Source organism: Taurulus bubalis (assembly GCF_910589615.1).
Source record: "Taurulus bubalis genome assembly, chromosome: 3".
In the NCBI taxonomy this organism is placed as follows: domain Eukaryota; kingdom Metazoa; phylum Chordata; class Actinopteri; order Perciformes; family Cottidae; genus Taurulus; species Taurulus bubalis.
Genome location: NC_136591.1, coordinates 40,047,781 through 40,061,059, shown reverse-complemented (window position 1 = coordinate 40,061,059; position 13,279 = coordinate 40,047,781). Strand labels below are relative to the sequence as shown.

The 13,279-nt window shown below is 41.9% G+C and overlaps 2 protein-coding genes across 2 annotated transcripts in view; one reads left to right on the top strand and one right to left on the bottom strand.

Moving 5' to 3' along the window:
- Positions 1-8,718: 8,718 nt before the first annotated feature.
- On the bottom strand, positions 8,719-10,914 carry LOC306733792 (tripartite motif-containing protein 16-like). Its single transcript, XM_079215095.1, has one exon. It carries the CDS (start codon positions 10,879-10,881, stop codon positions 9,193-9,195), a length of 1,689 nt encoding a protein of 562 aa, XP_079071221.1. The 5' UTR covers positions 10,882-10,914; the 3' UTR covers positions 8,719-9,192.
- Positions 10,915-11,004: 90 nt separating this feature from the next.
- Positions 11,005-13,279, top strand: part of LOC306734495 (palmitoyltransferase ZDHHC3-like) — a gene marked incomplete at both ends in the record, with an annotated part of 9,344 nt that continues 7,069 nt past the window's right edge. Inside the window, 3 exons of the mRNA XM_079215852.1 lie at positions 11,005-11,072; positions 12,203-12,291; positions 12,582-12,655. Of these exons, the coding sequence (XP_079071978.1) occupies positions 11,005-11,072; positions 12,203-12,291; positions 12,582-12,655 (231 nt within the window). The remainder of the gene's footprint in view (positions 11,073-12,202; positions 12,292-12,581; positions 12,656-13,279) is intronic.

Below are 13,279 nucleotides of genomic sequence, written 5' to 3'. Positions count from 1 at the left end.
ATTTTAATTATATGTTTGTACTAACTATATAACTATATTTTAGTGGTGTAACAGTATTTGTATGGTTATTTTCAGACCATCAAGGACTTGGTGAGCCAGAGATATGAGGAGGAAAAGGAGAAAACCAAAAAGGACCTCCAGAGTGCTGTTGCTGTTACTTTAACAGCTGATATGTGGACGTCCATGAATATGGAGGCATATCTAGCTGTTACTGGCCACTATGTGGACAAAGAAAGCCATGAACTCCATTCATCAGTCTTGGCAGTGCAGCATTTTCCTCAGAAACACACTGCAGAAAACATTGCCACGGTTAAAAGGAGCCTCATGGAGGAGTGGGGCATAGCAGGAAAGGTCAGGTGTCTTGTCACTGATGCAGCAGCAAACATGACTGCATGTGCTCGAATGCTGCAAATACGGCATACCATTTGTATAGCCCATTCCCTGAATTTAATTGTGAGAAAATCATGCGATCAAATCCCAACAATAACTGAAATACGCAACAAAACACGACACATTGTGACATACTTTCGATCGAGCGTGACTGCTAAAGAGAAGCTCACTCAAATACAGCAACAGCTGGGAACACCGGGCCATAAATGAATAAACGAGGTGCCAACACGATGGAACAGTACCTACCAAATGTTTGAAAGAATGACTGAGCAGAAGGAGGCAGTCTGGGTGTCACTGGCCTCATTAAAACCTGACATCACTCCACTGACTCCAGAAGAATGTCAGATCATTGAAGAGATGCTCAGGGTTCTTGTTCCTTTTGACCAAGCTACAAGAGAACTGTCTGAGGAAAAAAGGGTCTCTGGGTCAAAGGTCATTCCCATGATGAGATAATGCTCCACATTGAGCTTCAACGTCAGGCCACAACAGTGACACAAACAGCTGCTCAGCAACTGGCTGAAAACCTGAGGAAGCGGCTAACTGACGCTATTTGCGGCATAGAATCTCTCAGTGTGATGACTCTGGCAACTCTGTTAGATCCCAGATTTAAAAAGAATGGATTTGTTAGTCAGCAAAAGGCAAGTGAAGCGGTGAAGAGACTGCAGTCAGAATGTGCAGAAGAAATGAGGAGCCAAGAGCCTGACCCAAGAGAAGAAGAGCCTAGCTCTTCACATGGGTCAGAACCCAGTTCAGGTATGAAAATACATTTTTGTGGCACTTTGTGATATGATTCATCATGTGATAATGAAGTAATGATTAACTATTTTTTTAGGGCACAATCTCTGGAAGACTTTAGATATGGAGGTTGCAGAGACCCAGAAGACGAGGAACGCAACAGCTGACTCCATTATTGAAGTCCAACGCTACCTGGCAGAAACAAACACACCCAGAAACCAAGATCCTTTGCAATATTGGAAATGGAACCAGAACATATACCCACATCTTCATCAACTTGCACTTAAAACTCTCTGCTCACCATCATCGTCTGTACCATGCGAAAGAGTATTTTCCAAGGCTGGGGAGCTGGTGTGTAAGAGGAGAAATCGCCTTGGAGCAAAGACACTCGAAAAACTTTTGTTTCTCAATAAAAATTCATGAACTGATCACTTTTTGGTCTTTTATTTCATATGATTTAACAGTTAAGTTGACAAATGTGCACATAAGTTACAAAATTGTAACTCTGAATTTTTACTCTAATTTGCTATATTTTACATACCAACTCAGTTTTAGCATTTACACGAACAAGGACTTTCTTTACCTGCAATGATTTTATAACTACTGCAGGGGTCACTATTGGGTGACCAACACAGTATCAGTACAGTGCCGACACAGTTTGTTTAGTGTGTCAATACACTCCTTGAGGTATCATCGTCCCATCACTATTCTCGATCCTCTCGAACCGGCTTGCTGCAGAAGGTTGTGCTGGGTCCATAATTGGCCAGATCGTAATGTAACGGCCCGATAACCCAAGGACCCAAAAGCACAACTCAGGAAGGCAGAGGTACAGAATATGACTCTTTTACTTAACAGGTAACTACAGGTTACACACAAGGAATGCTGGAGAGCTAGGTTCAAGAACACAAGACGATCTGGCAGAGGACACATGCAAGTGAGGGACCTAAATAGTGAGCTAATGAGGGAACGGGCTGCAGGTGAGATGGCCGTGAGGCCAGGTGACGGTGATGAGTGGTAATCAGGTGTGAGTGGCAGGATCTGGAATGACAGGACAGTTAGTATACAGACAGGCAGACAGGATGAAAATAACTTAAAGAACAGCGTGGCGCTGAACCGTGACAGCAACACTGTTAGTAAACTCAAGTGCTTACACCTGTCTGCTCTAACTTTCCCGCTCATTTTACTCTGTCTTGTTGAACCAGTCTTTATTTGCTCAAACTCCATCCCAGCTGCAGATTGGGAGCAAAAAGCAAAATATATATATAATTATTAAAACAAAAAAGGGTCACTTCTGGGTCAGGGAGTTGGAAAAGACCCAAACTGGGCTGAGCTGAGTTTAGACTGAATTAGGTCTGAAATAAATAAGCAAACAAGCAAAGAAACTAAACAAACGCATTTACATTACTTATTTATTTTATGCTGCCAGTGTAATCAGAGAATGTTGTTGCTGAAAACACACTGAAAGTGACAGTTTGGATATTTTGACATCAGTCACTGGGGATACAACAGAACCTCAACTCAGCTGAAGAGAGTTTCAGCTGAATGTTGTTCTCACGCCTTAAACAAGAGTCTGTCTCTCAGAGACATGGGAATACTTTATTACTGTTTGTTCTGATAATCACATGGTAATGATCCATTTGGGCACATTGGCAGAACATACACAGGGCATGAGAGTTGAGTATAAGAGAGAAGAAGATCCACCTGACAGTCAGACAGACGAGCAGCAGAAACCAGAACACATCTGTGGTGAGTACACTTTACAGAATACAGGAGCTGCTGGTCTGACGCTGCCTCCATCAGTCACTTAGTTTGTCACTGTTATTATTAACGGATAGAGGCAGCGGGAAACCAGCAACTCTGTGTTCTGATGGGGAGAATTACTGTTGTACCTTACACTTATACATTTCAATGATATAATCCAGTAAATATGTTATCTTCACCTTAAGCATTTATGTTTTTCTACAATCAAAGTAGGTCTGAGTCATGCGTCCATCTGTGGTCACTGCTGTCCTGCTGTTGGTGGGCATCATCAACACTGTGACAGCACGACCTTACCGTTGCAGTTCCCGTGAGTACCGTGAGCAAAATAGCATTGAACTAAAACCCAAGCAAACTCAAGAAACTTGGTCATTGAAGCACTTGTGTTCTCACAGGTGCTCCTTGGGATTTATTTACAAAATTCCTCGTACGAATTGTGCCGAACGTGGATGAGTCCGCTATGGAGAGAGTCGCTGTATGACATACATCACGGTTAAAAAGACTTTCCAGTAGGCACAGGTGATAAAACACACACACACACACACACACACGACACGGGTAAAAAAAGAAAAAAAAAACTCTAAATGGGAGGTGTCCAGGAGGCATCCTGACTAGATGCCCGAACCACCTCAGCTGATTCCTTTCGACACGAAGGAGCAGCGCCTCAACTCCAAGTTCCCTCCTGATGTACGGGCTCCTTACCCTATCTCCAAGGTTCCCCCTGATGTCCGAGCTCCTTACCCTATCTCCAAGGTTCCTCCTGATGTCCGAGCTCCTTACCCTATCTCCAAGGTTCCTCCTGATGTCCGAGCTCCTTACCCTATCTCCAAGGTTCCTCCTGATGTCCGAGCTCCTTACCCTATCTCCAAGGTTCCTCCTGATGTCTGAGCTCCTTACCCTCCTTGCCCCCCAACACAACCCCCCCCTCACCATACACAACAGCCCTGTGTCTGCAGTGGAGTCCTTCAGGTTCTGGGATCCACAATCTCCCGGGACTTGAAGTGGACCGCCAACATCAACACCATCCGGAAAAAGGCCCAGCAGAGGCTGTACTTCCTGTGCCAGCTCAGGAAGTTCAACCTGCTGATCCTGTTTTACTCCATCATCCAGTCTGTCCTCTGCTCTTCCATCACTGTGTGGTTTGGATCGGCCACCAGACAGGACAGAGACAGACTACAGCGGATAGTCAAGTCTGCAGAGAGAACTATTGGTTGCAGCCTGCCCTCCATCCTGGACTTGTACACCTCCTGAGACAGGAAGCGGGCTGGAAAGATCACTGCAGACCTCTCACACCCTGGACACAAGCTGTTCCAACTCCTCCCCTCTGGTAGGCGTAAACTAGATTCCAACACTGCATATTTAAAACCAAAGTGTGACACAAACTCACATCACGCTTCACTTCAGAGATTTCTGAGTGATTGAGGGTTCAAGTCTGACCTGTTACGTAACTCTGCTTCTAAATAAAGGACGTGTTTTGATGGAAGGTTTTTAAATACATTGGGCCCATTTTCAGACTTTAACCCTTTACATATCTGGAAGAAGTATTTAGATACTTTACTTCAGTAAAAGTACTAATGCCACACTGTAAAAAATGCTCAAGCTGCAGTAAAAAGTTCCTTCAGTAAAAGTATGTGAGCGTAATCAGTAAAACAAATCAGCAGAGTGGCGACCAGATAAACGCGAGGATTCATCACCGGAACACACGGAACGGATGTTTCCTTCTCATCGGAGTGGACGTGAACACTTCAGAAACGTGATCCGGATCCTCAGACAGACGCCCCGTGGAGATCCTCCTTCACTGAGAGTGCACTTCCCATTTGGGTGTTGCATTCAGGACCACCGGGAAAAGTTAGGACAAAACATAAAACAAATACAGTTCGCACATGAAGAGTTATTGTCATCCTGAATACAGTTGTAGGTATTCGCTTTGTTAACACAGTAAGTAACACTTTTAATAAAATTACAATGAGGGCAAAAACAAATCATAATGTCTTAGAAAGCATTTATTTATAACAATATGGACAAATCAACTTCTCTTTACAATTCTGCGTTGTTTTTTTTCTTTGCGTGTGGATTTGACTTGGAAGTGTAATTTCCTATTTTTATGGAACGGTCTTCAACGTCACATGTGACTGAATATGAAGGGTTGTCCCTGAGAGGTGGGGCAATCTCCAGGTCATGAACTTTCAAGTTTTTCATGTATACATTATCAATATACAGTATATTAGTATATATCTTCCACCTAATGCTGCTGTCTGGGTCGTGCGTTTGAGTCCTGTGTTTTTTCCCCTTTGGTTCACCAGTCATAACAGGGACTAAGTAAATAAACAGTAGTATTCAAAGTCTGTCTGAAAGTCTGTTGTGCCCCCTTGTGGTCGAACTGAGAACTCATGCTGAGGACAGGTGGGATGTTTAGCTCTTGTGTGGACACATACAACAGACATATATTAATATTATATTAATATTTTATTAATATTAATATATATATATATGTATATATATATATATATATATATATAATATATATATATATATATATATATATATATATATATATATATATATATATATATACACATTAAGTAATTGTTGGATTATATGTGTTCAGATAATGGACCTCATGAAGGAACAATTATGTGTTAAAGTGATCGTTTCAACTGGATGAAAGTCACATGATCAGGAATTGGTGCACGTTCATGATAAATGATCATCTGTGTAATCAATGCCCCAAAATTACTTTATAAGAACAAATGTTTTTATTCATGATTTGTCTTCTATGACAATGTTGGAGGAAAACAGTTTTCTGTTAAATGCATGCTGTCTTGAGGAGAGAAGACTTGAAATTGCAATTATTAAAGTTAACATGTTGTATTTTCTGACTCTGCTTCTTCTTGCAATAATGTCCTGATTGATGACTTTACAACAGCGTCCAGTAACAATCTTTCCAACATACACTTAATGAATGTATTGTTATATAATAAAACACAACACATTTAGTATCATTATTTTGACAACTTCTCTTAAACCTCTCATGTGTTATTTAAGAACTGCTCTGGGCCCTATTCTTCATACCTGGCTAGAAAGATGATGACAGAAAGATTCACAAATATATTCGATTTACAAATGCACACAGAAGGGTTTACAAATACATTCCAATAATTTATTTAAATGTAAAAAAAAAAAATCACAAATATATTTCTACATTTGTATGTATTTGTGCGTTGATTTTTCTATTTCTTTGTGGATTTGTATGGATTTATTTGTGGATCGCATTGCATTTGTTTGGAGATGAGTTTCCTCTGTAGGGCTCAGCCTTAGCGAAAGGGTAAGGAGATGAGTTTCCTCTGTAGGGCTCAGCCTTAGCGAAAGGGTAAAGAGATGAGTTTCCTCTGTAGGGCTCAGCCTTAGCGAAAGGGTAAAGAGATGAGTTTCCTCTGTAGGGCTCAGCCTTAGCGAAAGGGTAAAGAGATGAGTTTCCTCTGTAGGGCTCAGCCTTAGCGAAAGGGTAAAGAGATGAGTTTCCTCTGTAGGGCTCAGCCTTAGCGATAGGCAGTGCGTCGTTACAATGACATGGCCCGCTTTTAGTAAGACAGAATAAATCAATATGATCATCTGATAAAAAATTTCACTAATACAGCTTTAGATGACAGCTCTGATAATTAAGAGTCCACATTTAATTATCCCATTTTGTTGCACTTTTGTGTTGGTGGTGTTAACTTTCATGAGGTTATTTTGTATTTTCTCGTGTTTACTTTTGACTTAATTAACTCCAGTGGCCGTGTGCAGACAGTCTCTGTAGGGTTTTGGGTGGGGAACTTGTCTAATGGAAGCACAGAGAAGCATGTAAGACTGAAACTCTGCTTCCTGCTGTGAACTCTGGCTTGTCATGGATTAAATTCACTAATAATCTGGGCGGTGGAATGATGACATGCAGATAAACAAGTCATCGCTGGTCAAGAAGGGACACATAATAAATACACAACCTCTTAGTTTTCTACTTTTCATGACAGGTGAGGCCTCCCCTGACGTCACCTCCCTGAGCTCCACCTAAACAAACTCAAACATTTACAGAACAATAATAAGATTACAAAGTACCGCCCACATTGTTTGATTGACAGGTGAAGAACAAGCTCTCAGCAACAATGATGGACAAAGCGTAACCCCGCCCCCTGCTGGAGACAAGCCGGGATGAACCCCACACACACAGTGAAGGCGCGTCAGCCAGCTATCAAACTGTTTCTAGAACATACCAGAGTCATATTACACTGTAAAAACATGGCGGCTACACAGGAAACCAAAGCACATCAACACACGTGATGACACTTTGGTGGGCGTCACATTTTAATGTTTGCCAGTAACTGTATTTTATATTTTGGGCATTTTTTGGGAAGACAAAAGAAGAAAGAACTTTGTTCATTCTTGAAACAAGAAATACTTTATTCATCATGTAAACCACATCAAACTCAAGGCCCGCCGCGTTATTTTATGTGGCTTCATGGACCCGTTTTCAGTGAATCGCGGACCTTTGCATGGGCTTTTATTTTGAAGGGGATTTTTTACGTGCTTTTATTTTGAAGGAGATTGTTTTATGCAGCGGAGCGCCATCTATTCACACTCCTCAATGCTGCGTTCACAACACGTCTTACTTGCATGATTTTACACATTGGACTATTTGTGATAGTTAAGCTTCATTACCGACTTTTTTATTCCATGTTTGTGCATGAAAACACTGAGTCTGTTAAAAAGGCTGAAGTTATACAAATATTATGTGTGTTGTACTACCTCATGTCCTTAAGATGCACTTTTTGGGTTTTAATTGAGTGCAAAAGGGAATGTTTATTAAAAAAAAATGTGTGTTGGCATACTGTGATATTGTGTACTTTCTCAGGTTCAAACTGCACCATATCATTAAATTAATTTGAGAAGTTGAATATGTTCCTTACATTGGATCTCAGCTTGTCATGAAGGGGTCAAGGTGGGTCCTGCAGCCAGACCAGTAGAACCACTGCCCCAGACCAGTGGAACCACTGCCCCAGACCAGTAGAACCACTGCCCCAGACCAGTGGAACCACTGCCCCAGACCAGTAGAACCACTGCCCCAGACCAGTAGAACCACTGCCCCAGACCAGTTAAACCACTGCCCCAGACCAGTTCAGAACCACTGCCCCAGACCAGTAGAACCACTGCCCCAGACCAGTTGAACCACTGCCCCAGACCAGTAGAACCACTGCCCCAGACCAGTAGAACCACTGCCCCAGACCAGTTGAACCACTGCCCCAGACCAGTAGAACCACTGCCCCAGACCACATGCATGTCTTTATTTGCTCACAATTACTTGTTGGACCAGTTATGTCTTTCTCAACTGTGACAAAAAAGCTTTAAAGAAAGTTAATATAATAACAACGTGCGTTTGATCTTTGTCTTTGTTATTTTCTTCTGTTTTAAGTTTGATCTTTATAATTGTATATTTATCATAATTTAGTAATGTGGGTTTCTTAACCCTAAATTAAATGGACTTCTGTCATAGTAACAGAGAAATTTGCTTCCATATATTTTTACATTCATATAAATGCATGTACAATATTTGTACACTTGAATAAACAATAATCTGATACAAAGACAGTTAACATGATGCTGGGAGGAGTTAAATGTCTACAGTGTTACAGTTACAACCCTTTGAGGACGACCATGATGCTGATGAGGCCCGGGGTGAAAATGAGTTTGACACCCCTGATGTAAACCTTCAGTTTGTTCACATCCCATCAGTAAAGTCTGTTAAATTAGTTTCACCTGAATCTCACTTATGTAAAATAATAGTGAATGACTTCCTTATTGATTATGATCATGATACTTTATTTTATAATACAACATAGTACATCATTTGTATGTTGATTCAGACAACAACAACATTTAGTCTCACACATATAAAGATAGAATACTTTACAGGAAGTGGTGAGAATAAAATATCTAGGATAAAGAAGCTCTGGTGCTTTCTCTCTTTAAGACCCATGCAGAGGAAGAGACACAACAACAAATACATCAACAACAATATTCATCAAACATTTAGAGATCAGAGAAGTTTACATTTTCCTGCAGAGAAATATGAGTTCAGGTCAACAAAGATGACCATGAGCAGTGAGAGCCTCCACGACTAAACAGACACAGGAAGGAGCTCAAACATCTACACAACAATAATGAGAACACGTCAAAGCACCGCCCACAATGTTTGATTGACAGGTGAAGAGAAATCAGCTCTCGAACAATAACATCAGTTTAAGAATTAAAACACATAATTGAACCTGCTGTCCCTTAAATCACTTCTGTCTGTTTGAGTTGACAGAACTCAGCAGTGGTTCCATCATAATGAATCCAAAGTCCAGCATAGAGAGGCTGAGTGAATGAGGTCTGGACTCTGTGGAGGAGAGTCATGGTTTCAGAGACGCTGTAGAAGGACAGAACACCTGCTGTGTGATCCAGGTACACTCCTACTCTGGAGGACGGAGGACCAGAGACGGGAGCTCTGATGTTGTTGTACCAGAATGTAAAACCGTTGTTGTCACAATCTAACGCCCAAGATTTGTCATTGAATCCAAACCCACATTCATGACTGCTCCCTGTTCTGCTGATATTCTTGTATGAGACTGATACATCAACTCTTCCTCCTCTCCTCTCCACCTCCCAGTAACAACGTCCAGTCAGACTCTCTCTACTCAGGACCTGACACCGACCAGTGAATCTGTCTGTGTGACTAGAATAAGACTGATGTTCCTTCATTAATGTTGCTTTTCTGTTCCCCTCAGATAATAACAGCCGTGTGTGTGCTGTGTTTGGATCCAGAGTGATGTCACGTGAATACCTTAAGAATCCAGCTCTGGTCTTGGGCTCTGCTTGTGACAGTAAAACGTCCACTTCAGTCCCTGCCAGTGAGACGTTTGTCCACTCGTCCCTCAGGACGTCCTGTAGTTTATCTCTGACTTCTGACACAGCCGCCGTCACGTCCTCAAAGTATCTCAGAGGACGGATGTCGATGCCGGTGGAGTCTGTAGACTCACTGAGTGGTGCCAGTGAGGGGTAGTTGTGTAGGAACTGGTTGTGATCCTCTGTGTGTGAGAGCAGCTTCAGCTCAGCGTCCTTCCTCTTCAGCTCAGCGATCTCCTGCTCCAGCTTCTCCTGAAGCTCTTTGACTCGACTCACTTCCCTTTTCTGCTGGGATCTGACCTGCTGCTTCACATCGGAGCTTCTGTTCTCCAGGAGACGGATCAGCTGGGTGAAGATCTTCTCGCTGTCCTCCACCGCTTCATCAGCTGAGAGATTGACGGCCTCCACCTCCTGATGGAGCAGCTTCACGTCCTTCTCTCTGTCCTGGATTCTCTGCTGGATGTTTAGTCGACTCCCCTCCAGCTCTCTCTGCCTCTCGGTCCTTTCTGCTGCAGCTGAGACTGTGTCGTGGCCTTTATGGTCATCCATTAAGCAGAGATAACAGATGCACTGCTGATCAGTACGACAGAAGATCTTCATCACCTCATTGTGACGAGAGCAGATGTTCTCCTGGAGCTTCTTGGACGGCTCCACCAGCTTGTGCTTCTTTAATGGAGCCGCTTCATAATGAGGCTGAAGGTGTTTCTCACAATAAGAGGCCAGACACACCAGACAGGACTTGAAGGCCTTCCGTCTCCTCCCAGTGCAGACATCACAGCCCACATCTTCAGGTCCAGCATAGCAGTGATCAGCAGCAGCAGCTTGGAGTCCAGTCTTCTTCAGCTCCTCCACTAAAGCTGCCAGCATGGTGTTTTTCAGCAGGACAGGCCTCGGTGTGAAGCTCTGCCTACACTGAGGGCAGCTGTGGAGTTTCTTACCGTCCTCTTCGTCCCAGTGGCTTTTAATACAGTTCATGCAGTAGCTGTGTCCACAGGGAGTAGTCACCGGATCCTTCAGTAGATCCAGACAGATGGAACAAGAGAAGCTTTCCCGATCCAGCTGAACTCCTTGCTGCGCCATTTCAGCTCTCAGTAGCAACGACTGTCTGAGTTTCACTTCCTGAGAAACGACTCTGCTTTGACTTGATCTGAACAACACGTGATGTTCAGTGAACGGGGCGCGTCAGCTCTATTGCTTCACACCATGTTGGTTACACCCATCTGTAAAGCTGTAGATCTGAAGGGGAGGGAAGAGGACGGAGTCCAGCGGCTGTGTTAGAGAGCAGGAGGAAGAGGGAGGGCTTATCAAGCTGTGGTTCATTCCAGGAAGAGGAGCGGCGCTGTGAATGTGAACTTTGTTTTACTCTTTAAAAAAAATACTTCTGCGAGTGATAAACCAGTATTTCAAGCTTCAATTTGTATGTGTGCAGTTTTATTCCTATTTGAAGAACCCAGCAGAATTATAGCTTTCACAGCATTGCTAGTGTATGTGTGTGTGTGTGTGTGTGTGTGTGTGTGTGTGTGTGTGTGTGTGTGTGTGTGTGTGTGTGTGTGTGTGTGTGTGTGTGTGTGTGTGTGTTTCTTCTTCGGTCTACTACCGGTCACATACGTCACAGTATCAGGTGTACTTTATGTTGTACTGTCTTCATCTCCACTAACTATCAGGTACTGGACTAAGTACATACTCGAGGTATTTTTTACTTGCTCACTTTGCTACTTCATACTTCTACTCAGTACATTTCAGATACTCTATTGTACTTTTTTACTCCACTACATATATTTTACAACTTTAGTTAATCATAATTCTTAAAGACTAAGAATGTACATAAATATATAGTATAAGATAATTAAATACAATACATTGTTTAAGAATAAACAGGTGGCTAAATTATTACAAATAATAATAATCGTAATTATCATATTTTTTTAATATTAATGATGATAATATTACTATCTTAGTTTATCAAATACTTGTCATAGTTTTGATGCATATTTAAAAAATATTTTTTTTTAGTAGTTTAAGTTTTAGTAACAGCCTGTTTATCAAAAATATTAACAAATTAGTGACTCCTGTCAGTTTAGATTCGTCTAAACTTCTGCTTTTTATTCCAATATGAAGCACATAACTCGAGCTGAACACACTCACATACACACACACAGTCAATGTTTACACTGATATTAAAAAATAAATAATAATAATAGAATACAAACAATAAAATAGACAATAAGAAAGAACCACGAATGCAAAAAAGGAAGCAAGAAAATCTGCTTTCCCGCTGTAGTTAGTCACTTCTGTCGGTTTGATCAGCTGGTTTAGTACATAAATAAATAAATAAATATATATATATATATGTGTGTGTTTATATGTACTAAACCAGCTGATCTTTGCTTTCATTCTGCAGCGTGTGGTGTACTCTCCACGGATCCGTGTTCAACCTGATTCTGCTGCTGCTGCTGGCCTGCCACGCCAAAGCCGTCTTCTCAGACCCCGGTCAGTAACTAAGAGTGTGTGTGTGTGTGTGTGTGTGTGTGTGTGTGTGTGTGTGTGTGTGTGTGTGTGTGTGTGTGTGTGTGTGCGTGCGTGTGTGTGTGTGTGTGTGTGTGTGTTTTCTCTATCTGCAGCGTGTGTGTTAGATAAATACATTTTATTGTTTTCTACAATTTTTTTTTTTTCTTTTTTTTCCTGTCAAGTTATAGTGCGTTCGGGTCGGCGTAGGAAATAGGAAAAAAATGAATAAAAATGCCACTTTACTTAGTATTTAGAGTGTGTGTGTGTTCCAGGTATGGTGCCTCTCCCTGAGACGGCCATGGACTTCTCAGATCTTCGCTCCCAGTCGAGTCGGATGAACGAGCGCGTGAGTCTCTGTTTAAATCTTCTTTGCTCACGTCGCCTGCAGCGAGTCGCCAAACAACTGGAAGATACGATGAAGCGACACGCAGCGCGAGGCTTTTCCTTCTGTGGCCTTGATGTTCACTGTAGTAGATAAAAGGTCCTGCGTCCCTATGGAAACAACACAAGCGTGACTAGAAGTAGAGAGAAGTCAAACATGCTTTAGTGCAGAATAACACCGTTGTGATGACTTCAATCATAAAAAAGAAGAAGAAAAAACACTGAAATTAAATTTCCTTTGACAAAAATTGGCAAACAATGGAATTTATATAGCTAACATTTCAGATATTTACGCATTATGTTCCACAAGTGAGGATTTTCTCTTTGGGAAGGCTGACAATAATGGAAAATAATGGTTTGTTCCTTTTGTTTAGAGACTAATTAAACGGCATAACTCCCAAACATTTTTTTTCTCCTTATTTTGAGATCTAAAGACTCACCTGCAGTTACAGTTTCCCGCCACAGGGGCCGCCAAAGACAACGTGCACACAACTGCATGTCAGAGAGTTTAACTAAGAATTAAAGTGGACTTTTCCACCTTTGACGTGTTTTTGTCAGGAGTTCAACAGTTAGCGCTTCTCTTATAATT

Excerpts from the sequence above, each read along its gene's own strand:
- LOC306733792 (XM_079215095.1), bottom strand. The coding sequence starts at position 10,881 with ATGGCGCAGCAAGGAGTTCAGCTGGATCGGGAAAGCTTCTCTTGTTCC.